Source organism: Martes martes (genome assembly GCF_963455335.1).
Source record: "Martes martes genome assembly, chromosome: 16".
NCBI lineage: Eukaryota > Metazoa > Chordata > Mammalia > Carnivora > Mustelidae > Martes > Martes martes.
The window spans coordinates 20,462,890-20,488,192 of record NC_137904.1 but is presented as its reverse complement, the minus strand read 5'-3'; the positions used below and the strand labels follow the sequence as shown (position 1 = coordinate 20,488,192).

General features: G+C 54.3%; 2 protein-coding genes across 4 annotated transcripts in view; both read right to left on the bottom strand.

Annotated features, from left to right (window-relative positions):
- The window catches only part of SLC43A2 (solute carrier family 43 member 2), a 39,181-nt gene extending 29,055 nt beyond the window's left edge, over positions 1-10,126 (bottom strand). Inside the window, exons 1-3 of one of the 2 annotated variants that reach the window (XM_080825764.1) lie at positions 10,044-10,126; positions 8,982-9,191; positions 343-556 (exon numbers count right to left, since the gene is read on the bottom strand). In XM_080825764.1, coding sequence (XP_080681890.1) covers positions 343-556; positions 8,982-9,141 — 374 coding nt within the window. In that variant the 5' untranslated portion in view covers positions 9,142-9,191; positions 10,044-10,126. Of the gene's footprint in view, positions 1-342; positions 557-8,981; positions 9,661-10,043 lie in introns of those variants that run through there. The other variant, XM_080825765.1, reaches the window with a different exon arrangement.
- Positions 10,127-13,784: 3,658 nt separating this feature from the next.
- On the bottom strand, positions 13,785-25,209 carry SCARF1 (scavenger receptor class F member 1). 2 transcript variants are annotated; one of them, XM_080827161.1, is made up of 11 exons: positions 25,044-25,209; positions 24,660-24,721; positions 24,306-24,407; positions 22,914-23,439; positions 20,762-20,980; positions 20,202-20,330; positions 19,306-19,409; positions 18,470-18,590; positions 17,080-17,201; positions 16,852-16,995; positions 13,785-16,202 (listed from the first exon to the last, which is right to left on the bottom strand). In XM_080827161.1, the coding sequence occupies exons 1-11, from the start codon at positions 25,139-25,141 to the stop codon at positions 15,391-15,393; spliced, it is 2,439 nt and encodes an 812-aa protein (XP_080683287.1). In that variant the 5' UTR covers positions 25,142-25,209; the 3' UTR covers positions 13,785-15,390. The 2 variants fall into 2 exon arrangements, with proteins under 2 accessions (XP_080683287.1, XP_080683288.1); XM_080827162.1 differs by having other exon boundaries at positions 16,852-16,958.
- Between the last annotated feature and the right edge of the window lie 94 nt (positions 25,210-25,303).

The following is a 25,303-nucleotide window of genomic DNA, read 5'->3' as shown; positions in this document are numbered from 1 at the left end:
GCTGAGAGGACCCACTGCTTGGTGGACTGACCCTGAGTCTGGCAGACTGGAGCTTTATAGGCCAGGGGCATGCGCCTCGGGAAGTGCAAACCAGTGTTCTTAATGACAAGCAACCACGAGCCTTCCCAAGCAGACCCCAGGGCCCCGAGCCTTTCTTATGCAATACTAGCACACAGCAAGGACCACAGGACCTACTGATCTGGTGGCAGAATGGAGAGGAACCCCACTCTGGGTGGGCATTTAGGGAGCTGACAGTGTGGCTGACAGCAGGGACCAGGATTCTCCACAGTGGGGATCTCAGCCCAGGAGTACCACCTGCCCGCCCCCAGCCCCTGCACTGACCTGCCCAGCAGCCTGAGCTTCCTTGGGCCATATTTGTCCATGACGATGCCTAGAGGCAGGGTGATGGCACTGAGCAGAAAGGAGCCTACGGTGAACGCCAAGTTGAGCATCTCATCCTGGGCCTTGCAGCTAAGCCAGCCATTCATCCAGCTGATCTCCTCGGATTCCTGCTCCGGCTCTGCTGTGCCCCCCACTGTGGCATTGGTGACAGTATCTGTGTGTGTAGAGGGAGGAATACTTGATCACAGGGTTGAGGCAGGGATTCCCAAAGATCGGAGGGGCAGCTGCACATTCAGACCCCACTGGAAATGTCAGGTCTACCCCAGGATGGCTCTGGCTACCCCAGGCAGGCTTGACTGACTATGCATCTGGCCCCAGCCCCTCGGAGCAGTAACGCAGAGGCTCTTATCTTTTGTAGAGGTCACAAACCTTCTGGAGACTCCAATAAAGGAATCTATGCTCTTCCTCCTCTGAAAATGCACACAAAGGCTTGCCCACAGTTTCAGGGGTTTCCTGTGTCCCTTGAGGCACGCATGAGCCCCAGCTTGAGATTCCCATTCGAGAGTAACCTACATCAGAGAAGACTAGGATTTAGGACCCACCTTAGGCGGTGGGGCCACGGGCCGGCTGGAAATCTCAGCAGCTCTGTTCGTGGAAACAGACTGCGGCCAGTCTATCAGGGCTCCATCCTAGACCACCAGAGAGGGACAAGCTGCTGGGGTCACTGCAATGCCCTGGTTCTCCTTGGTCAACCAAGGGGAAGAGCAGAACTCCTTGGAGAAGTTTTTTGGTTTTTGTTTTTTTTTTTAAATAGTCCTTAAATAGTCCTTAACGGCTTTCACTTGTTAAGGTCCACCTTTCTTACTTTCCCTGCTGGGGTCATGTTTTGCTGTCCCCTGAGGCCACACCTGTGCTACCTGCAGTCTCGGCCCTAATCACCCCTCCAAAGTCCACCCAGCCCTGAGAGGGCGAGACAGGGAGGAAGAAGTGCTGCCGCAGCTGCAGGAGGGAGGGTGGAGCACAGGCCGGAAGGCGGCAGAGGAAGCCTCTTCTCTCGGGGCCCAGCTAGTTAAAGATGCTGACTAATCCTTCCAGAGAGGAGCAGCCTCTGATTAGATGCGAGGTCACACTGGGAGAGGCGAGGAAACACCTCTCTCCCGATAACTGCCCCCCTCCCGATTTCGGCCCTCTGGCGCCAGGGCTGTAAAGCTGAGGTCGGCAAAGGCCTGCCCAGGCCTCCCAGGGCTGCCCCAAGGTCATGGAGAAGGATGCACTTAGGATGAATCATGCTGTGTATGCCAGCCTCTCACCAACAGCCCCTGCTGGGGGCACATCGATTGAGGGGGAGAGGCCAGAACCTGACCTCTGGGTTTCAGTTTTGGTACCTCTACTTCCTACTTGGATAACCTTGGAAAAATGACTTAATATCGCTCTGTTTCTTTATTTGCAAAATGGCACAATACGGTAGTTGTATCTACCTCCTAGAGTCAGGGGGAAGATACATGAGGAACTCTGGACAACACTCTAGAGCTTACCCGGACAATAGAAAGTGCTCGATAAACAACAGCTAGGAGCTGCTATTATTATCACTATCATGGGAGGCCTGGGATGGTGTAATTGGCCAGCAGTGGAGCTGGACAAAAGCACTTGGCGCGGGCTCCCACAAGGGTGTGTGTATACCATGACTTTGTGTCTCATCTCCCATTGGGCTGGCGGCCCACGTCTCCAGTACCTCACCCAGGTCCTGGGGTACAGCAGGTGTTTACAGAATGAATGAAAACAATGGGAGTCCTGGAGTCAGATCACCACAGCCAGGAGGATACAGACAAAAGAAAGGAAATAGGATGTATGGAACCAAGGTGAAGACAGAGGGGATTTAAGGAGATAAAAGGCACAAACAAGGTCAACCTTCTGAAGCCACAGAAATGAAACCTAACAAGCCAGATTCTCTCCCCACCCCCAATCCCTGCCCCTCTGTCTCCTTAGAGAGGCCCTACTATGCTGACAGCACAAACACATGACCAGCAGGATCATCTGAGTCCATGAACATCCAGGTCAGAAGCCCCGCACGCATTGCCCTGGCCTGGGCCCCGAGCTGCTCGTCCGCGGCGGCATAGCTTCTGCAAAGGCGTTGCTGCCTCCGAGGCCAGCGCTGGTTTCAGGGGACAGCTCGTGGCCAGCAGCAACGGAACTACACGTGAAGTGGGAGGACAGGGCCTCCACACCGCAACAGCCATTTCTCGGGTGGTGTGCAGATACGAGCAAAGCAGCGTACAGCTGTCACAGAGGTAAAGGTTGGAGAAGGTGCCCCGGGGTCCGGGATCGCTGGCTTGCGAACCCTGACTGTGGCCCCTCAGGGTCTGGAGGCTGGGACCGCACTACAGAACACAGGAGAACTCAGGGCTTGGAGGACTCTGGGGTCCGCGGCTACAAGCAGAGACAGCCAGAGCCGGATGGGTAGCCGACGGAGCCAGGAAGCACTGTCTCTGAGTAGAGGCCCCAGGGTGCCTGCCCCCGGTTTCCCCAGAGCTGGACCCATAAACCCAAGACTGTACTTGCCACAAGAGAGAAGATAAATCCCAAGGCAATGTACTCAAGGCAGTCTCCCTGCCTTGCTGTAAGTAGGGATGGTGGTGGAAACATCTTGAATTTAGAAAGAACTAGACAGGGGCGCTCCTAAGGAGAGAGGCAGAAGTGGAGGGAAGGGTATCTGTCCCCATCTTTTTTTTTTCCCCCTAAAGATTTTATTTATTTATTTGACAGAAAGAGAGAGTGCAAAAGCAGGGGGAGCAGCAGAGGCAGAAGCAGGCTCCCCACTGAGCAGGGAGCCCAATGCAGGGCTCCACCCCAAAGCCCTGGGATCATGACCTGAGCCGAAGGCAAATGCTCAACCTACTGAGCCACCCAGGCACCCCGTCCCCCATCTTTCATCCTGGAGCCACTACACACAGGAAAAGAGACTTACACACTTTGGGCCACCAGCTTTAACTTTTTTTTTTTTTTTTAAATTTTATTTGTCAGATAGGGCGAGCACAAGCAGGGGGAGCAGCAGGCAGAGGGAGAAACAGGTTCCCCACTCCCAGCAACCCCTCGATGAGCAAGAAGCCCTAAGCAGGACTTGATCCCAGGACCCTGAGCCAAATGAAGGCGGACGTTCAGCCGACTGAGCCACCCAGGCATCTCCAGCTCTCTCTCTTTAAAAAAAAAATCCCTGCCAACTGGGCTGCCTGACCCTTGCACTCCTGCCTCTAGGCAGTGATGTCCAGCAACAGATAAGCCCAGGATAGGGAGTCTCAGTGGCCTCTCTTGTCTGCCTATGAAGCAATGCAAGAGAATCCCTTGCTCCCAGAGGAGACTAAGTCTTTGGTGAGCCCAGCTTTGTTGGCAGTAAACAGCCCACATGAATAATCACAGATCCGACAGATGCCCAAACACAGCCACACCCAGGCTGTTCCTCTCCCTCTGCTCCCACCTGGGCCACTGTGGGCCAGGAGAGACACAAACAGATAAGCACCAAAGAAGTGTCAAGCCCCAGGGTGCCCCTCCGCTCCCAGCCTAGCCTGTTCTGCACCTCACCTGCACCTGTTTATCAAACAGATGCTTCTCAGTTGGGCGGCCAGAGCGGCCTGGCCCAGTCCGGCCGGGGAAGGTGAACCAAGAGGACAGGCAAGGAGATGGTGTGGCCAGAGTGTGCCGAATCACTGTGAGGCTGCTGAGGGGCCGGGAAGAGAGAACAATGCCTGCACTGTTCAGCCCTCCTCGCAGCAGACTAACACACAATCCGTACACTGAAAGCAGGGGACAAAAGGGGGTGCTATGACCCCACTTGGGCTCCCCTGGCATCCCTGGGTCAAGGAGGGGGTTCCCCCCACCCCAGGCAAACAAAGGGAACGGCTGCATGATGCTTAAAGGAACAAGGGGGCACTGGGCTGGAGGCTCCTCGAATTCCTGAGCAGGCCTCTTCTCTGACTGCTTACTGCCTGCCCCCACACCCGGGATGCAGGCCCCTGGACCTCCCTGCTGATGGTCCCTGCCCCAGGATCTCCTGTCTCTTTCCTAAATCCTTAGTCTATCCGGCAACAGGAAGCAGTATCTCAGTCCAACAGGGGGATGTAGATGAGAGGTCAGCCTCAGAGGCAGAGCAAACACAAGGCAGGACACAGACAGTCAGAGGGCCATCCTGGGTAGGCTGGAGCCTAGCCTCTACTTGTGGCTGTGTGTTGGCCACTTATTCAGTGGCCTTCGTTCCATGTCGCTTAGTGCTCTCACTCCCCGCCCACCTTCCACAACAGGACACCGGAGGCTTTGGAGCAGCCACGGTGCTTGTCTGACATCTCATAGACAGCACCTTATGGAGAAGCTGGACCTGAGTCCAGGCTGCTGGACCTCAGAGTTCCTGCTTTTAGCCTTTAGGCTGTGCTGATGCTGTACTACCTGGGACCAAGGCTTTCCAATGCTGAAGGGACAGAGACAGCACAGACAGCCCCAGGTGGCCCTTAATGACACCCAGTGTGAATGGGACTGACCCCAAAATCCTCCCTGAGAGTCAGCCCAAGCTGGACAGAATCTTAATGCAACACCACGAGGGCAGGTGGGGCCCGCAGATGTGGGAGAGGGAAAGTGGGTCATGAAATGGGAAGAAGAAAGGCAGGGTTGGGAGGAAAGGCTGAGGGCGCCAGCTCCTTTCTCTGACACATTGTGAGGCCATGGACACCAGCATTCAGACCTTCTCATCCATTGCTACAGAATGTTTGTTTTTTTAAATCCAAAATAAAGCGGGGTGGAAAGGGGAGTAGGGGGAGCGGGGGTGGGGGAGTGGAAACAGTCACATTCGCAGCAATACAAGTCAAAGGGTGGGCTTTCAAACGCTATTAAAAGCCAGCAGCCTAGGGGCGCCTGGCTCAGTGGGTTAAAGCCTCTGCTTTCCCGCAATCGGGTAGTGATCCCCGCAGGCGTCCCTGTACTTTCCGTTAAAACACTTACATCACGGGGCGCCTGGGTGGCTCAGTGGGTTAAGCCTCTGCCTGTGGCTCAGGTCATGATCCCAGGGTCCTGGGATCAAGCCCCACATCGGGCTTTCTGCTCAGTAGGGACCCTGCTTCCTCCTCTCTCTCTGCCTGCCTCTCTGCCTACCTGTGATCCCTGTCAAATAAATAAATAAAATCTTAAAAAAAAAAAAGCCAGCAGCCTTTGCGTGAGGAGGAGACCATTAAAAGAGGGCCTCCAAGCACCACCTCGGCCCACCTGCAGGGCCCCAGGCCTGGCTCTGCTTCCCTGGTGGACGGCGGCCCCTCTGCCCTCTCAGGGCCTGGGGGACCAGCTTTCCGCTTTGTTTCATGAGGGGTATGGCTCCGCTGCCACCACGGGCAGCGAGACTACAGTGGTGAAGGGCACAGAACTCGGGTCTGCCTTGGTGTCCGCGGATGAGCTAGACGGTGACTTCCTTGCGCAGAGACTGCAACTCCCACCCACGCCCCATGCCCAATACTGCAACAATTCCTAAGAGTCTAACAGGTGAATCTGATCGTCGCCCTCCTCTGCCCCTGTCACTTTTTCCTGCCTTGAGAATAAAATGATCCAACTTCCCCATGTGGCCTCCTAGGCCCTGTGGGCCCTGGCCACCTCCCACCTCTTCTTGCCCCCCTCCGCTCCCGACTCACCCCTCATTGCCCTCCCTGCTTCCCCATAAACCTCAGAGAGGCCCTCCCACCCAAGTCGAACTGGATCCCCACCGCCGTTCTCCTTCTTGGCCCCCTGCTCTCATTGCAGTCTGGACCTCCACTTGGAAACATATGGTCTGTGGGTTTGATGCTGGTGGACTACGGACTCCCTGAGCGCCAGGACTGCTCTGCACCCCCCAGCACAACACCTCAATGCTTACTGGACATGTGGGTTAGATGAAGAAGAGATTAACAGCCCCCTGACCTGACCCTGTCCAAGCGGGCCATCAGATGACAGAGAAAATGAAGAAAGAGGTCAAGAGTGGGGAGGTATGGCGGTCACCCGAGGCTAAAAGGACACGGGTCTGGGAAAGCCCTGGACTTCCTGGGCTGGGAAGCCAGTCAGCAGCCCAGCCACAGCCCAGCACCCCCCAACCAGGGGGGCTGGGGAGGCAAAGCCCAAATGCCGGGCACGGGTCCTTATCAATCTCATGTGGTGAGAAAGGCAAAAAGAGCTGAGAGGCAGCAGAGAAACAGGCTCACTCCTTCTCCCACCTCACCACGCTGCAACCCAACACCGTGTGTCCGGGACCAGATTCTGGCTGGCGTCCCGAGAATGAGTTCTGAGAACGTTTCAACAGGTTTAGGCAAATTTTCTTGAGAGAACAACCCAAAAGCCAAGGTCCTATAAGCGACAAAAAGCTGACAAACTGGCATCTCAAGCAGTGGCAGACCAGTCAGCTTTTCACAAGTCTAACACAATAAATTCCATAAATGGCCCCACTGCTTCTCGGCAAGTCAGCCATCCACCAAACATATTAGGCCTAAGCAGAAACCTTGACCCTATATGCTCTAGGCACTCCCAGGGAGGCAAGGCCTGGAGGAGACTCCGGGCTCCAAAAGGCGACAGGCTACTTGGGACTCCAAGAATCGAGGAGCAAGGAGGCCAGAGAGATTAAGCTGTGTGGAATCAGTGGGGCTGCCCGTCCAGGATGCTGGGTCAGCAGGCTTTCCAGGTAGTCAGAAAAAAAAACAAAATCAAAGGCAGGGGCAAAGGCACGGGATAAGAAGTTGATGTTCAACTGCCACCCTGACCCTTCACCTTCACTTTGGTTTATAGGAGGGACGGGGTCAAGCCTCTCACCGGCTTCAACACCAGCTCAGCACTGTGTCGGCAGTCTCTGCAACTCCTCCCACTTTAAATGGAGGAAGAAGCCAAGGTGGGGGCAGGAATGAAGTGACCAGCCCCAGTGCTGCCAGTACCATAAAATACATTAAATCAGTGGACAAGCTCAGAAAAGAAACCTAGAATCTGACCTTCTACAGTAGGATCCTTTCCCCCCCACACTTCGCCCCCAAAAATCAACCACAACATCTCATCTTTAGCGTCTCATCCCTCAGTCTGGATGAGACGCTAAAAGCTTCACCTGGAAATGAGGTTTCTCTCTGTTTTTAAGACCCTCGGTGCAGCCTGAAAGAATCCATCAAAGAGGGAGGCAGAAAGGGTCATGATCTAAAACGGAGGAGAGAGGGAGGGAGAGGAGGAGCCAAACACTCCAACCTGCTCCTTCCAGAGAGTCATTAATCTGCTAACATCTCTTGGGCAAAGCAGAAAGCTTGTTCAAGGAACAAGGTCTGAGTGACTCTCCCATCTCCCTAGATTTCTTGCTGATGTGTGGAAAGGTCTGCCAAGAACCCTTAGGCTATTAGGAAATATTTCCGAGTAGCTAAAGGCTAAAGGTTATAAATTATATACTCTCTGCCCTCTCTCAGGTGACCTCTGCGTCCCCTTCGTTTCTCTTGCCCCTAACCTGCCCAGCAAAGCTTCCTTAGAAACTGAAACACTCAGAAATCTCCTGGGACTACCAAGAAACGGAAACAAGGACTCTACAAGGGGTTATAGGTAGCATGAGTTGGTCCAAAGCTTTCTCTTCCCCCCAATTTAGAACTCTAACAAGAAAAGGCATGCCAGTGCTGTGATTCAGAGGGTCAAACTCTAGCCATCTCCCTCTAAGGGGACTGGTGCAGGAGCTGGCTGACAAAGGCAATGGGAAGAGACATTACGGAGTTCAGCTATTAGGTAGCCACTGCCGGGGATAGCAGAGGGCAGAGGGAAACATTTCTTATCAAGGTTACCTAGGAAAGGGGTAGGAGGGTAGAGGTGGGGAGGCACTTGGGTCTCACTGTTCAGCTGACTCTACTAATCTACAACAATTAGGAGCCTTGAATGGGGTCGGGGGGTGTGAAGGTAGGAGTGGGGGTTAGATTTCTTATAGACAAGCATCCTCAGCCTGCATTCAGCAAAACCAATGGTGTGGCAAAGAGAGACAACAGAACAAGTGTTATTTCCCTAAATACCCTCTTTGCCTCCCTCCACAATGGCAGGCAGATAGAAGGCCACTGGGATGTTCTCACAGCCTGTGGGAGGAAATGTCCTTTGGAAAATCATAAAGCAGCAAAAAATAGACAAGAAAATGTAGCTGACATGCCCTTAAGAGACTCCATAATGGCCTGACTAAAACATCTAGATTCCAGATGAAGCTTCAGTGGGGTGGAGGCCAAGCCACTTCCTCTCTCTTTCTGCACCCCAGCCACTGAGTCAGGAGTTCCTCTTTCTCACAGTCAGGCAGCAACATATTTAGTGCAAGACAAGTGATGTGCTATGCACTGGAAGGAGAGGAGTCCAGCAATGTTCCTTAGGGCGGGAGGAAGAACACCCTGGACTTAGGGGGGTTCTGGCTCTACCGCAGTCCTTGGGCAAGCCAGAAGATGGGCCTGGGCCTCGATTTCTTCATCCACAAAACAGCCAATGACCCGTACCCAGCAGAGAGGGCTGAGCGAGGATCAAACGGGGCTTCTGCTAAACCGGGAGGTGTTGCGCACCGAGGTGGTACTGCTGGCCGATCTTTCACTCCCGTCTCGCCCTCTCCCAAAGCTCCCACTCCGGGAACCACTCCCAGCCCGAGCCGCCCGTCTCACCTGGCTCAGTACACAGGTAGGAGTAAAAGCCCTCCGACTTGAGCATGATGAGCAGCGAGCCCCAGCCCAGGAGGACTGCCGAGAAGAGGAGGTTTTCCAGCACGGCTGTGCAGGCCATCCACCAGCGGCGCCGATGGGCTGTGGCCAGGGTGGGCGCCATGGCGCGGCGCGGAGGCCCGGCTCCGGCTTCGGCTCCGGTTCGGCGGCCACCTGCACACAGACCTCGGCGTCAGCGCCCGGAGCTGCCCAGCCTGTGCGGCCAACCCGGGCCGCTGCCGCAGCGCGCGGGGCTTGTCACCGCTCCGCGGCCCAGGCAGTAGGGGCGCGCGGCGAAGAAAGCCCCAGCCCGGCCTGGGTCCTGGGCCAGCCTGTCCGCGGCTGGCTCGTGCGTCCGCCCTCAGCTCCGGGACAGCGGCCCCGGCCCGGGGAGACCTCTCCCTCGGCGGGTTCCGAGGTAACCTGAGGCAGGGAAACAAGGAGGGACTAAGGCATGCTCAGGGGCGTGGAATTAATCGGGCTCTCCGCAGGTCTGACACAGCTTGGGGACCGGCAGGAGAGGCACCTTAGGTCCGGATACCTGGGCAGGGCCATACCTGGGGGGGCTGCCACTCCCTGGGACCCTGACGGGAGCCCTCCCGCCCGCACTGGAGACCCTTCCTCAGAGCTCGTTCTTTCAACCACAAGATCAGCGAACGGCGTCGGGAACGGCCCGCCCCTGACCCGCTCATTGGCCTGACGGCTAGAAACTGCGGCGCCATTGGCCGCTGTCTAGGTCGCTAGGCGCTGCGGCCACGCGAACCCCGCATGGGAAAGGCGAAGCCGGTTCAAACCGGCGGCGCGAGCCACCTGCGCGACCCCCAACCAGGGCTGTTTCCTCGGCATTAAGGCTGTTCCCATGGAAGCGGACCCCCGTCTCTCCATCTCCTAACTGCCTCCTCTTTTTGTCATCTCTTCCTGGCGGCTCCTCATCGGTCACATGTTGTCTCCCCACACCCCTATTCGAGCGCCTTCTGTCCTCCTAGTGCCTATGCCCAGGACCTAGATCCCCAAGATCCAGCTCACCCGGCTCCTAACAGCGTGTATCGGGCCCGGCCGGCGCCTTTTCTGCCTCCTTTTATTCCAGCGCTTTTATTCCAACCCAAGATGAAAACACTGCCGCACGCTGATTGGCTGAGTCGGGGCTGGAAACAGGCATTGACCAATCAGCAGCCACCCGCCCGCCCGGCGGCGAGCAGAAGCCGGTTCCGGCCGGACTCCGAGACAAACAAGAGAGCTGGGGGGGGGCCGGGGGCAGCGGCGGGTTGTGCTTCTCCTCTGCTGCTTTTAACTGGAGTCGCAGCCGGGCTGGGAATCCCCGGGGGCATTGCCCCAACGACTCTCAGAGCCTCACTCTGAAGCCCTACCTGGGTCAGGGTCCCCCGGTCGATGATCCAGTAACCCCCGGACTGCGTGCCTGTCTCCCTCTCACACCCAGCTGGGCTTCGCACTCCATTCTTCTCCGGCCCGCTTGTGGAGTCCCCAGCTTCCCCTCTGACCTGGGCATCATGTCCCGATGCTCTGGCTCCGTGTGTCGTTCCGCTCCCGCCGCCTCCGCTGCTTCTCCCACGCAACGCTGCCATCCCCGGCTGCCTCGGACTTTGTGTTCTGATTCCTCGTTCGCCTGTCCCCAGGGTCCTCCATCCAGGCGCTGTCTGCTCACCCGGGATCCCCGGACTCCTCCCCAGGCATGGTGTGCCTCTTCCTTGCTCTGCTAATTTCACGGACTCTCTCTCCTGGGTGCCATTTGCCCGGTCCCTGGAAGATGGCCTTGGGGGATCCGTAGGTGGGAGTTTGGGGCTTGTCTGTACCCTAGGACGGTCAGCTCCCATCCAGACCGCTCCCCGTCCTGCTGTCCTTGGTCCCCGTGGGCATCCCTACTCAAAGTTGACCATCCAGTCTCCATTGTCTTGCACCACCTCCACCCGCTTACGTCCCATTCCTGGACGTCAACTTCAGGGGGCCTCTCTGCTTGGTGACGCGGCGGGCAGTGCCTCCGGGAGAGCGCGTGGAGTCGGGAGGGCTCGGTGCCCAATCTGATCAGAGAGCTGGACCTGCCCCCAGGACAGCTTGGGCAGCGGGATAGAGCCCGGGCACTGGGGAGGTTCGGCAGCCCAGATGCGTATCCCCGATCAGAGTGGCTAGCCCGATCTTACTAGACCCTCGGTCTACCCCAGATTCAGCTAGGTCTCCCTGGCACCCTCTGGGAGCTGACTTATTCCAGGACTCTGGGAGCCTCAGCAGCCTCCTGTCTCACGTCCCCGCATCCAAGTGCGCCCCCTGCCGCCGTGAACCCTCTCCTGGCAACCTTGCTTACACCTCGCCCCGCGCTGTGGGGTTGGGGGGTTCTGGCTGGTTACTTATTGTTACCCACCCCGCAGAATCTCACCCACTCACTTGGGACTGCCACTTGATAAACTTCAGTCCTCCCCCCCCAACCTCCTTAGAGCCACCTGCCAGAGGAACGTTTCCAGGCAGCTGTTCCATACACATCTCTGAACTGTTTCAAATACATCTCTAAAATAATTCACTTTAGGAGCACCTGGGTGGTGAAGCCTCCAACTCTTGGTTTCTGCTCTGGTTGTGATCTCATGTGTGGTGGGTTGGAGCCCCGCCTGGGGCTCCCAGCTCAGTGGGGAGTCAGCCTGAGATTCTCTCCCTCTGCCCCTGCACATGCTCTCCTGCTCTCCCTCTCTCTCAGATAAATAAATCTTAAAAAACAAACAAACAAACAAAAAAAAAAACCTCACTTTCTACCCGCCAAACTGTCCCTCTCATTCTTTCTCAAATAATAGCACCACTACCTACTGAAATTAGATATCGTGAACCATCTTTTCAATAAATATTTGAAATTTGTCTTAAATTCTCCATTATTCTCCCTCTCCTTCACCCCACTCCCACCCCACCAACACAGCCATATCTCCTAAATATTTGTCTAATTTTCCCATCTGTATCCCTAGGACTGCAACTGCTCTTCATTCAGCCTCTGATCTCAGCTCCTCAAATACATTTCTTCACCCAACCCCATCCCAGTGAGCTGTGGGAAAGGTAAATCTGACCTTAGTAAATTTGACCTCTCCTCAATCCTTCAGAAACTCTCTACCATTTGTCCTGCAGGATAAAGTTCAAGTTCTCCAGCCTAACCCACACAGGCTCCTCCCTATTGGTCTCTTCCTCCACTTAGAGGCTCGTTGACTGGCCAGATCATAGGTGCTTCAATCACATGGAATTGCTTGTGGTTCCTGCAGGTGCTGTACTCTCACCTCTGGCCTTCAAAGATAGACCCTTCTTGGACAGTACCTCCTTCAAGAAGCCTTCCCTAACCACTCCCCAAAATATCCTTTACTTAGTCCACTGATTGCACTGTTTTGTATTTTTTTATAGTCCACTGTTTCATCTATTTGTCCCTCCCTTTCCCCACTGACTATGAACAAATATTTGGGGGCAAAAACTATGTCTTACTCAACTTGTTTAGCAGCGCTTAACACAGATGCCCAAACAAAGCAGGTGCACAAAATTGGGCTTGTTGAGTGAAAACATGAACAAATGAAAAGGGATGGAAGTTATCAGCTTCTTGGGACAAAGGATTCAAATCTGGGAGAATGATGGTGAGGCAAATAGTAATTACCCTTTTTTGAGAACTAAAAATTTCCTAGGTGCTTTATGTAGTTTCTGTCATTTAACCCCCACAACAGCTCTGGGAGATGGCCAGGTCCGCATTCCAAAGTCCCCAGATGAAAAAACTGAGGTTTTAAATACCATTTCAAAGTCACAAAACAATTATTATCAGAACTGAGATTTGAATCCATGGCTATTTGAATGAAATTCTGGGTTTCTTTTTTCGGTGTTTTTATCAAGGGTGTTAAAGCCCCAACACCAGAACTGCTGACAAATCATAAAGAAATAAAACCACTAGAGTACCAGAAGAAAAGGCAGATGATTATTTCACTAGTTTTAGGATAGAGAACGCCTTTCCACTAAAGCATTTGAAACTCACAAGTCAAGGGGTGCCTAGGTGGCTCAATGGGTTAAGCCTGCCTTTGGCTCAAGTCATGTTCCCAGGGTCCTGAGAGAGAGCCCTGCTTTGGGCTCCCTGCTTAGCTCAGCGGGGCGTCCGCTTCTCCCACTCCCTCTGCTGCTCCCCCTGCTGGTGGGCACGCAAGGGTGCGCTCTCTCTTTCAAATACGTAATCTTAAAAACAAAACAAAACAAAAAAAAACCCTCAGCAGTCAAGAAAAAGACTGTCTAAAGGGGCCCCACCCTAAGAGGAAGCCACCCTTAAAAAGGATTTTGCACCACTCTACAAGGAGCCCTCCACCCTTTCCCTTGTGACAAAAACCTGATTGGATGACAGGCGCCGGGAGGGTCAATCAGATCAAAACAGCCGGCCAACAAGCCCATAAAAACCCCTAGACTTAGAAACTCCCATGGCAACCCTCTCCTGTCCCCTACCTCCTTAGGAGCTTTGTACTATCACTTTGCCATTGCTCAATAAACCTTGCTTTGCTGCCCACCAAAAAAAAAAAAAAGACTGTCTAAATTAAAATTTTAAATTTCTATAGAAAGAAGAAAGAAACTATTAACAGCATTAAATGACCGGTCACAAATGGGGCAAAGAATTAATATCCTTGATATACATAGGCACTTATAAATCAATGAGGAAAAGATGAACACCTCAGTTGAAAATCGGGGAAAGAACATAATCAGATAACTCATAGGAAAAAAAATAGTTATTAAAGACACGAAAAGAAGCTCAACCTTAGAATAAGCATAGAAATTCACATTTTAATGATATGATTTTTTGATAGTTAAAAAAGAAACGTAAACAACCCCTTTATCTGTACAAAGCTTTTAACTTCTTAAAAAGCTTTAGCATGTTATCACTTTATTATTTTTATTGTGCTAAGATAATGAGATACCATTTCAACCTATTAGACCGGGTGTGCGGAAATAGATCTTGCCATCATTTGTGAGAATACAAAACCATGTAACTTTTTTGGAGGGCAATGTGAAGTAAGTGCCCAAATATTTAATGTCTTATCCTATCACCCAGCAATTCCACTTCTAGGAATCTCTTCTGCAGAAAAACGTGCACGGTGCCAAAAGAAATATGGACAAAATAGTACACTGTGTCATTTATTGCATCAAAATGATTTAGAAACAACCCAAATCTCCACTGGTAGGGGAATGGTTTAAATAACCTGTGTTTTTTCCACATGTAGCCATTTTTTAATAAAAAGAGGTAGCTTTACATTTACGGACATCAAAATATAACCAGGATATATTGTTAAGTAGAAAAGCAAAATGTACAACAATATGATCTTTTGTTTTCATGTGTCCAGAAAAATATCTGAAAGGAAGGATCTGAACTGTTCACCAGATTCTCTGAGCACTGGGATAGAAGGGGAAGCTGCTGTTTCTGTACTAACTAGGTAATTCAAGTATGTGAGAAAAAAAATTCGAACAAGACCAAAAGACATTCAGAGACAAGTTAAGTCTGGTCCCTCCCTGTCCCTCAGGTTCCTCTGAGGAAAAGGGAAATCTCTTTTTTACTTTATACATGTCTATAATGTTAGTACTTTTTTAAATTTTTCACAAAAAACATTTTTTTAATAATTTTTAAAAAAATCTAGTGAGAAAAGTAAAAAGAATGTTCACTAACGAAAATTTACAAATAATACAAAAGTTTAAGAAAATAAATATCAGCTACAATCTCATCCCCCTCCCCCCAAAAAATGCCATTTGATGCCTTTCCCTCAAATTTTTTTATGCACATACATCCTTCACAAAAAAAAGTTTGTAAAACAATCACAAAATATACACAAAGTGGGAGGATTCTAAACATGTAGACTGAAGCAAAAAGAAACGAAATTTATAAAAAGATACCTTATTTTTTACACTTAACAGTTGAGCATAAACAGTCTCCCCTATTTCCCATATTAAATATTCTTACACAACATGATTTTTGTGGTTGTTTAGGGACCTATCCTAAGCAATCTTTCTTTAACCAATCTTTTGTCATCATTTAGGTTGTTTCCCATTTCAGAAAAATGTTTTGCAAATGGAGGAAAGAATAGCCTTTTGGGGCAGAGTCTAGGAAAACAGAGAAAAAGTCCCTGCAGTCATCTCTTTCCCCTTCCTGACTCCACCCCAATGGGGTCTCTGCCCAGGCCTTCCAGACCACTCCCAGAGCACTGCCAGGGCCCAGAGCCAATTGGCCTCCAGCTCTGATGTTTCCCCATGAAAGGACAGAGGCTCTGGTCTGTCTTTCCTGGCCCTGAGATCTTTTTCCAGCAAAACACAGTCTGATCCAGGGGCAGTTCAGAAGCCTACCCTCTATCCAGAGTCTTCCCACTCTCCAAATTCAAGGTTCTCAGGGTGCTGGTGGCCCAGAGATGGGTGCAACGTTCTCATACTGGGGCTCTTCCTGCTCTTCCTCATCAGCCAGCTGTTGGGGATCCTGTTCTTGGGGGCCACTGTCAGGGGCCAGCCCCTGGGCCCGCCCAGTTCCTACAGACTCCAAGGACCTAGTAAGCTCATCATTCGGGGCTAGGCTGGGGCTCTGCTTGGCAGAGCCAGAGGCTAGTCCAGGGCTGCCCTTATCTCGACTAAGGGCCCGGCGTGGAGGCTTGGGAATGGCACTCTTGACCTTGGGCTCTGCCTGGCCTTTCTGGAAGCTACCAAAACGGCGGAGAACAGACCGGACAGGGCCCTCAGATAACTGGGGTGTCCCTGCCAGCATGTAGATCGTAGTCACAGAGCCTGAGCCCTCCAGGACACTGCCCTCAATGGCTTCTACACGCTCAGCCACTGTCCGGCCACCAAGAGGGAGCCGGCGGCGGCCAGTGGCTGAATCCCTGGGGCTGGCAGCACCAGGAAGGGTCTCATCCATTTCTGCTTTCTCTGAGCCCATGGACTCCTCAGCCTCCTGGCTTTCAGGGCCCAAGTGGGCCCCCCGGGAGAGCCTCTTGGGCTTTCGGAGAGGACTGGAGATTTCCCCTGAGCTTCGGCGACTCTGTGGGGCAAACTTGGTGCCTTCCGCAAAGGAGACTGATGGCCGTTTGGCCCGGGCGAGGCTGGAAGTGCGCGGGATGGGAAATGGGGTGGAGGCGTCCTCGGGGGGAGGGATGGGACCTCCAGCCAGGCTGGCTTCTGGAAACTCTCCGTGGGCCACAGTGACCATCCCTGGAAGAAGAGACAGAAGAGCTTGCCTAAAGCTGGGCTTGCCACCCCAATCCGTCCTGTTTACTCAGGTTGGCATCTGCTGGGAAGCCTCAACAATGGGGCGAGGAAGAAGGTGAGGGTACAGAGGCAGGGGATGGCCTATTCAGGTAGACATGACTCCTTCCACACACTCTTCTCACCATCCCTTCCCCTGTGAACTAATGCCACATGCTAGCCAAGCTAAAGCTCTGTCAGTGCCTCACAGTCCAGTCCCTCTCACCTTCAGGCCTTTGTCATTCCCTCTTCCTGAAACACCATTCTCACCCCTCCTTAGCTGTCACTTGGTTGACTCCTCCTGATTCTGCTAGACTCAACTCCTGAGCCATCTTCCCTGGCCCTAATCACCCCTGACAGGGCTGGATCATGAGCCCCTACTTGTATGTCCCTCATCAAAGCATGTTGACACAGCCTCTGTCCTACATGTTCCTGATTACCACCCGCCAGACAACAAGCTTGGGGAGACCAGAATGTTCCATCTTGTTCTTTACCATGTCCCACGGCCAGGAAATGGACCTGCACTCAAAAGGCCACTTGATACATGTTTGCTGAAGGAATAAAGAAGTGGCAGTGGGCAGGGCTGCTCGGGGCGGGGCGGGCTGTCGGGGGCTACCTTCTTGGGGTGGTACACAGTAGGCCGGGCTCTCATCTTCTCCAGACTCGGGATCAGAAGAGAAGGAGTCATCTGAGGCCCAGCCGGCCGAGGGCGGCTCAATGAAGCTGTGGTTGAAGGGGATCTCCGGGTCGTGGTGAGAGACTGCAGAGGGCTCGGGGTCAGGCATGGAGGTCCACGGAAGACCTTGTCCCATCCCAGCCCCTGATTTTCAGCACCCACACTGACCTGTCACCCAGGGAAGCTTGTGGCTGCTGAAGCTACCACAGGGTAGTGCCGAGCCCAGGCTGCTCAGCGCCCCCCAGACCTGCAGCTTCATCCTGGACACAGCAGCTCCATCGCTTGCTGGCCTGAGGGTGTGGGAGGGTGGTCAGTGCATAAGGCCACTGGTGGGAGCAGGGTGGGGGCCGCAGAAAAGGGCCAGGACCGTCCTAGTCCTGGGGTTAGTGTGAGAGAGGCAGGGTCACAGAGTGACTGTCTACTTCAGTGGTTCCCCTGGACCACAGAGTAAAATCCAAATGACAGGCTTCACCTCTCTGGGCCTCAGTTTCCTCATCTGTCAAGTAGGGACAACACCTTTCTATCACGCTAGTGCCAGGTACTGGTGGGGGTTCCCCCAAATGCAGCTTTGTGTTATTATCACCCTCGCTGAGTCCCAGCTCAGCTACATTTCTGGAAGTGCCACCACCTCCAGGAAGCCTGTCCCTGACCCCCACCCCCCAAAGCTGGAAGCCACAGCTTCACTGTTACCATTCCTCTGACAGCCTTGGTCCCTTTCTGTCCTCGAGTGGAGGTCTTCTTCCCCACCCCCAGGTCTGTCATCTGTGAGTACCACACAGCACAGAGTAGGATGCTTGGGGATTAGTGCGTGAACTAATACGAGAGCACCAGAGAATCCAGAAAAACAGAGCATGGGCTTTGTGGGTGCCAGTGACAGGCTGGGTCACCTTAGGCCTCTGAGTCCTCCTCTGTGATTTGAGAACACTAATCTTTCCACCTGCATGTTCCCTGCTCTGAACCTCCTTGCTGCTGTGAGTCTCCAAGGAACCAGAAATGTGATGAGATTTGGTAAAGGAACAAAGCTTGGTGCAAACAACATTCCCCAGCAGTGGGCACCCCCACCTCCACCCCCGCAAGTCCCCCTAATCCTTCCTATTATCTCCTCTTCTCAGAAAGCCGCCATCTCTGATAAACCACCACTCGGACTTTGACATCACTCTCCTTTGGAGAAACAGGGAGTTGTTGAGGCCTAGTCTCTTCCTGTCCCTGCCCAGCATTGCCCTGGGGCTTCTGCCTTCCCTGCTTTGCTCCTCGGGTCCCTGTGAATAAACCCTCAGCAGCTGCGGACTTTGAGTTGCCCCAGCCCGATGCCCAGTGCCCAGTGCCGCTGCTCACCCTCCTGCAACTTGGAAACTTGCTTCTGGAAGGCTTCCAAGGAAGGCATGGCCTGGACATGGCAGTGTCCAGGCCATGACGACTGCCAGCTACCCCGTTACCTCGGACTTAAGTGTATGACCCAGCCAGTCCTTCCCCACCCCCGAAGGGAAACCAGATGCCAGCCTGCTCCCAACCTGCTGTCCCAAGCTGGGGGTGGGGGAAGGGACAGGCCAGAGTTCACCTGTCCTTGGGGTCCAACCGGGCGGCCCAGCAGCAGCAGGCACAGAAAATGAGGCCCAGGAGAAGCAGCAGCAGAGGCACAAGGATGCCTGCGATGAGGGCTGCATCCCGACTGTAGTGCCCTGGGGAGAGCAGGGGAGAGCAGGGGATGGCCAAATATTCTGGGCCATTGTGTCTTCCATACATCATGTTTCCTCTCCAGCTCTGAGTTGTCCCCCGGCCCCCCAGAATCTTCCACCTACGGGTCCCTCCCCTTTTTCTGAGAGATGTAGTCTCTACTCAGCCTTGAGGCCCTCTCCCCAAAGCAGCAATCCTGCTAGCCTGTCCCCAGCCTGGGCCCTGGTCTGTTCCACAAGCCCTTGCTCCCACTTGTCACATACCTGGTACATATCCCCTTTGTAGCAGGTCTGAGAGTTGCCTGCTCATTTCCTGGCTGCTAGCCTGGTTTCTCAGGAGGCAGGGGCTGTCCTATTTTCAAGGACCCCCAAAGTTAACCATACAGATTTCATGCCTCCGAAGTGAGCCCAGACTCCCTGGCAAGGGATACATCCCTGGAGCCATATAAAGTGCCAGTCTCTCCCTGGTTACTGCCCCCTGCACCCTCCTTCCTTTCTCTCTTCTTTTCTTTCTTTTTAAGATTTTATTTATTTATTTGATAGAGAGAGAGAGAGACAGAGTGCAAGTAGGGGGAGCGGCAGGCAGAGGGAGAGGGAAAAGCAGGCTCCCTGCTGGGCAGAAAGATTGGGGGGGGGCTCCATCCCAGAACCGTGGGATCGTGATCTGGGCTAAAGGCGGAGGCTTAACCAACTGAGCCACCCAGGCGCCCCTGCACCTTACCCAGCTGGCAGGCCCCAGAAACAGGGTTGCAGGGTCCCTCTGGACATTCACAGGGAACAGAGCAGTTGTTGCCATGGAAGCCAGGTGGGCATGAAGTGTTGCAGCTATGGGGTGATAAGAGACAAAGGCTGAAGGCTGGGTGAGAAGAGTTAGGGGTAGGCAGGGCACAGGGGAAGGTAGATTTCTGGGCACCGCTCCCCACCCCCTGCCACACAGACTTCCCTGGACAATGCCCAAATAGACTCCTCTGACCTCTGAGCCCACATTCTAAGTACCTCTGGCAGTATTTGGGAGAATCCCCTTAGCCTCTAAGCCTGTCTTCCAGAGAGGCCACCCAGAGGCAGCCCCTCGGTACCCAACCTCCAGGGTATAATCTTCAGACAAGCTCCACCTCTCCTGATCCTCATCCCTAGCCCATCCAGCACTAACGTGAAATAAGCCAGAGGCCAACGGCATCCAGAGAAAAGTCTTCAGGGTCTGGAGGTCTGAGCCCGCCCTGCCCTGCTCTCTGGGCCTTGGTCCTCTCCTCTAGAAAATTAGGTCTCTTCCACGTGATACTACATTCTGTCCTAGAGGTGGAAAACCTGACATCGAAGACATTGACCTTGTTTATGTTTTACCATCTCAAGACCTCAGGGAAACAACAATGGAGTCGGGAATCCTACCCCTAAAAAACTTCTCCACCTCATTAGGCAGCCAGGCCTTTTAGATTAAGCATCACTACTTCTGGAAGATGCGGACCTCATAGCAGGAGGAATAACTTCGCAGCGATGAGCTGAGCGTGCTGGGTGGGTGTGTGGGAGGGGGAGAAGCCCAGGAAGGGAAGTTCAGGAAACAGACGGCACAGAGGTCTGACCTAGCCCCCTGCCTCCCTACCAGGGCCCCAGTTCTCTCACCTGGGTCCCCAGTAGCCAGCGTGGCAGATACACTCCCCGGTCACAGCATCACAGTTCCCCTGAACACAGGTGGGGCAGGCAGAGCTACAGCCCTCCCCATAGGTGCCGGTCGGGCAGGGGTCTTCACACCTGAGGTGATGAGAGACTTGGAATAGGCGGGTAGGGCAGGCCTGGCAAGGCAGAGCCCCTACAGAAGGGTCTTACCCATCTTCCCCCATTCTTCTGGACTCAGGGTCCCAACTGTCTACTTCTCAGCAAAGAAGCTCAGGTGTAAACAGAGCCTTGAACCTGGGGCCAAACCCAAGAGGTGACAGACTACAGAGCCTAGAGAGGAAGAAGAGAGCTCAGGATACCTGAGTGGCAAAGGAGCCGGAAGAGAACCCTGCCCAGGGCCTCATCAGCCCTCATCTCTCTTCCCTCACACTTCCCCAGGAGGCAGGCCCCCAAGGTTATGTGAATTAGTGTGTTGGGGGAGGGGCCAGCAACTCCCCAGAGGGAGTAGCTGGAACCAGGATCCTGAAGGAACATGCACCCCACCCAGAACAGGCCAGCCCCCTCACCTGGGCCCCAGCCACCCAGGGTCACAGTGCTGACAGTGCCCAGTGTCTGGCTGACAGGCCTCCCCAAGCCGGCAGTGGGGGCACAGCTGTCCACAGCTCTCGCCAAAAGTGCCAGGTGGGCAGGGCTGGTGGCACTGGGTTCCGTTCCAGCCCGGCTCGCAGGACTCACAGCTGCCTGTGTCTGCAGAGCATGGCTCCTTGCGCTTGCAGTGGCCACAGCTGGGAAGGGAAGGAGTACATGGGAGCACTGAGGAGTGGATAGAGGGACTCCCCACTGAGGCCTCCAGGGACACTGGAGAGCACCCAGAGCACTTAGGCAGGTTTGAGCCTCAGTTTCCCCATGTTGTACAACAAAAAGGCTGGACAGAGGATCTCCGTAGGATTCCAGCCTTCTCCTTCTAACTTCCCATTCTAGAACCTGGCCTTCCTAGGGCCCCAGGGTTACCAAGAGCTCCCAGCCCAGCCAGAACAGCCAAGTTACTTTGGCCAACCTTCTCCCCAGTGTTCCCTCCTATCCCCGCCATCTCTGAGGTCTGGCATGATTGGGACTCAGAGTATCTCCTGTCCCACAAGATGAAAATGCATAAAAATTAAAACATGTCTGTTTTCATCACTAGAATTTCAAGTTTATCTTATGTTTAAAAAAAAAGTCTTCGGGGCACCTCACTGGCTCAGTGCATTAAGCATCTGCCTTCAGTTCAAGTCATGATCTCAGAGTCCTGGGATCAAGTCCCACATGGGGCGCTCTGTTCTGCAGGGAGTCTGCTTCTCCCTCTCCTCCCTACCACCTTGTGCTATTTTTCACTCACCCTTTCAAATAAATAAGTAAAATCTTTTTTTTTTTTTTAAAGGTTTTATTTATTTACTTGACAGACAGAGATCACAAGTAGGCAGAGAGGCAGGCAGAGAGAGAGAGGAGGAAGCAGGCTTCCTGCGGAGCAGAGAGCCCGATGCGGGGCTCGATCCCAGAACCCTGGGATCATGACCTGAGCTGAAGGCAGAGCCTTAACCCGCTGAGCCACCCAGGCGCCCCAATAAGTAAAATCTTAAAAAAAATTTTTCCCTTTTTTTTTTTAGATGTAACTGTCATATTGCACTGTGTAACTTTACGGTACACAGCCTCGACTTGACTTACCTATATCGTGAAATGGTTACCACAGTAAGTTTAGCTAATATCCCTCATCTCATGTAGGTGCAAAAACAAAAAACAAAAAACAAAAACAACAAAAAAAATGTTTTTTTTTTTTCCTTGTGAAGAGAACTCTTAGGATCTACTCTCCTAAGAACTCTCCCACTAAGGTTTTCCTTAATCTTAATTTCTCATTGATTCTTTAACTGTTTCTTGAAAAGTCTTTCTCTGGATAGTTATCTGGAATCATACGTTTGGATCAGATTCGTTTGTTCATAAAATCAATTTAGCAGATCCGCAACAGAAAGAAAAAGCAAGCAAGCAAGCATTACAGTGTGTGTACATATCTCATGTATGTAATATATAGAGATATACACATTTATATTACATGTAATACATGAAACAAAGATAAGTGTATGTTGTCTGGTTAAGCTTTTACCCCAGAGCTGTGTGTGTTGAGACAAACAGAGTTAGGTGGGATGTAAAACGCATTTCCTTTTGTTGTTTTGTTTTTAATTGCTTTTAAGTAAGCGCCATGCCCAAGGCCCAACGCCCAGTGCAGGGCTGCAACTCAAGCACCCCCCCCAACTCCCGTTCAAGAGTCGCATGCTCTACCTACTAAGCCAGCCAGGCGCCCCAAAACGCATTTCATACTGTGCGTGGAGCGGCCCAAGTCTGAAAGCCACTAAGTTTGAAAGGCACCCTGCAATCGTTTGTCACGCGATTCATCTTTCATCTGCTTGTAACTATAGTTTGCTGGTACTCCTATGGTTTGAGAACAACCAGACGACGGGGTGGGCGAAGCTGGACCTAGGGCTTCGAGGGTCTTTCTCCTCCTGTCCCGCCCCCGTTGGTCTTGGCGGAAAGCACCGTGCCTGGCTCTCCCCGCGCCCCCCCTTCTGCCCGGCTCCCCCCTCCCCTGCGCTCTCGCCCCTGCACCTCCGCACCGTTCCTGCGAGGGGCAGGGGGTGCTCGCGGTCGCGGCCCCGCCTCCCGCACCGCGGCCCCGCCCCGCCCGCTCACCTGTCGCGGCAGTGAGGCCCGTAGCTGCCGGCGCGGCAGGGCAGCTCGCAGCGCGCACCGCGGAAGCCCGGCGGGCAGGTGCACTGGCCGGAGGCGGCGCTGCAGCGGCCGCGCACGCACTCGCACTGCTGCCGGCACTCGGGGCCCCACCAGCCCGGGCGGCAGGCGCAACGGCCGGTCTCCTGCGCGCACGGCGAGCCGTGGCAGGCGCAGCGGAAGCTGCAGCGGCGGCCCCACCAGCCCGGCTCGCAGCGGCAGGAGCCGTCGGCTTGATCGCAGCGCGCCGCAGCGGGGTTGCACTGGCACGGGCGGCGGCAAGTGGACGACCACCAGCCGGGCTCGCAGCGGCAGGCGCCTGTCGCGGGGTCGCAACGCCCGTGCGGGCCGCAGGCGCACGCGAACTCACAACGGCCGCCCCAGCGGTCAGCTTGGCAGTGGCATACGCCCGTGGCCGGCTCGCACTGGCCGTGTGGGTGGCAGGCACAGATCTCACGGCAGTCGGGGCCCCAGTACTGGCCGGGGCAGCCTGCAGGGATGGGATGGGGACGGGGTGGGGAACGGAAGGGGGTCAGCAGGCTCAGGGCCAGACATGACTCTCCGCCACCTCGCAACCCCCTTCCACAAGGAAGAGGGGTGCCAGGCCCACCCCCAAGAGCCAGAGACAGGCAGCCTTGAACAGGCAGCCTAACCTCCTGGGGCACAGCTCACTTCCTGCCTCTGACTCTGAACTACAAAAACCCTTCTCAGTGTGCCAGCTTCCTACTTCATACCCCAGAACACACAGGTCCTGAGTGGGAGAAGCTTTGGTCAGAGTCACACAGAAGTAGGATTTCATCCATGCCCCTTCCTTCCTCTCACGCCCTACCCTCATCCTCCACCCACCCCACTGCAGGTGAACTGAGCGTCCTGAGTGTCGACCCCAGCCCAGATGGTGACTGTGAAGGTCACAAAGGAAGCCACATTTGCCCCTAGTGTCTCCTCTGAGCCCTGAATCCTGCTCTCTGGCCATCCTGCGCACCAAACTCTTTCCCATGCCCTCTTTTTACCAGAAAAGGCAGAGCCGGGCCAGGGTTCTCCTTCCACCCTCCACACGTGCCCATTTTGCAATTAACAGGGATAACCAGCGTCTTTTCCGAGAAGTTGAGCATGATGGTGAAGGGCACACAGCTAAGAAAGAACTGTGGGTAGGGCTTTGTGGATATGGGTAAAAACCAGATGACTCAGGGCACCTTCCAGGAATGCGTCACTTCCCGACTCTGGGCCTCCATCTCCTCGGTGAAGCTTGGAGGGATTCTGGCCCTGCTGTTCTAAGATCACATTTCTACCTGCTTTGCCTCCCCTCGGCCCAGTTCTGCCTAGCAACTTCATCCTCCAGGTGAAACTAGGACTCACGGGAGTTGCACTGGGCCCCGAAGAATCCAGGTTTGCATCGACAGAGGCCTGGTTTCACACAGACTTCATCTTCCCGGCAGGCATCTAGCCCCTCACAGATGGCTGAAAAACATCCCACCCAGGTGGGAAGGATGGTGGCATGGCCGAACCAGGGGACCACTCTGCCCCTCTCACTGGTTCCCAGCACCCTGCCCCCTCAAGAGTCATTCCCTCAGGGCTGGGCCGGGGGGACGTCAGGATGGGCTCCAGCTCTAGGGCTCAGGAGGGGAAACAGGCCCCAGGAGGAGAGGAAGGAAGGGTCACTGGGCTCTGTTCTCATTTCTTCTCGGGTAGGGATCTGTTCTGGCTACTCACGGATAGTGCATTCTTGATCTTTCTGCCTCCAGCCTGGGCAGCACTGGAGCTCAGCAGAGGGGCTGTGGGGCAGAGAGGGGTCAGCTGGGGGACAGACTGGCTCCGCAGGTGGATCTCTGTCTCTGGCTGAGATGTGGGAGGCCACCTCAGCCCCATCAGGCAGGCCTAGCCAAGGGTCACAGCCCCAGTGTCCCTAATCCCTTCCCTTTCCTTCCCTGGCCCCCCCACCTCTGGCCTTGCCTATCTACCACCCTCCAGGCTGTCCCCAGGCCCCCTTCCCTTCAGCTCCATGGCCTCTTCCCTCATGTCCTCCTCCTCCTTGGCAATGCCTCTACCCCAGTTCAGCCACCACCACCCCGACCTCAGATTCCCACAAAGACCCACCTGCTGGCCGGGCAGACATGCTGCCCATTGGGGTCCAACTTGGACCCCTGGATCCCCGGTGTCCAGAGCAGCAACAGTAGAAGCAGCCTCAGTCCCATGGCGGCCCGTTCAGCGGGAGGGCTTGGGTTAGTCTGGCCCCCACAGCTCCCAACCCCCTCCCTGCTTCCTTCCAAGGCCTTTCCTGAGGAAACCAGTGTGAAGGGGCGGGCTGCCATGAGGCACCTCCCTGAGAGGGGCGGGTGGGTGGGTGCTGGGAAGAT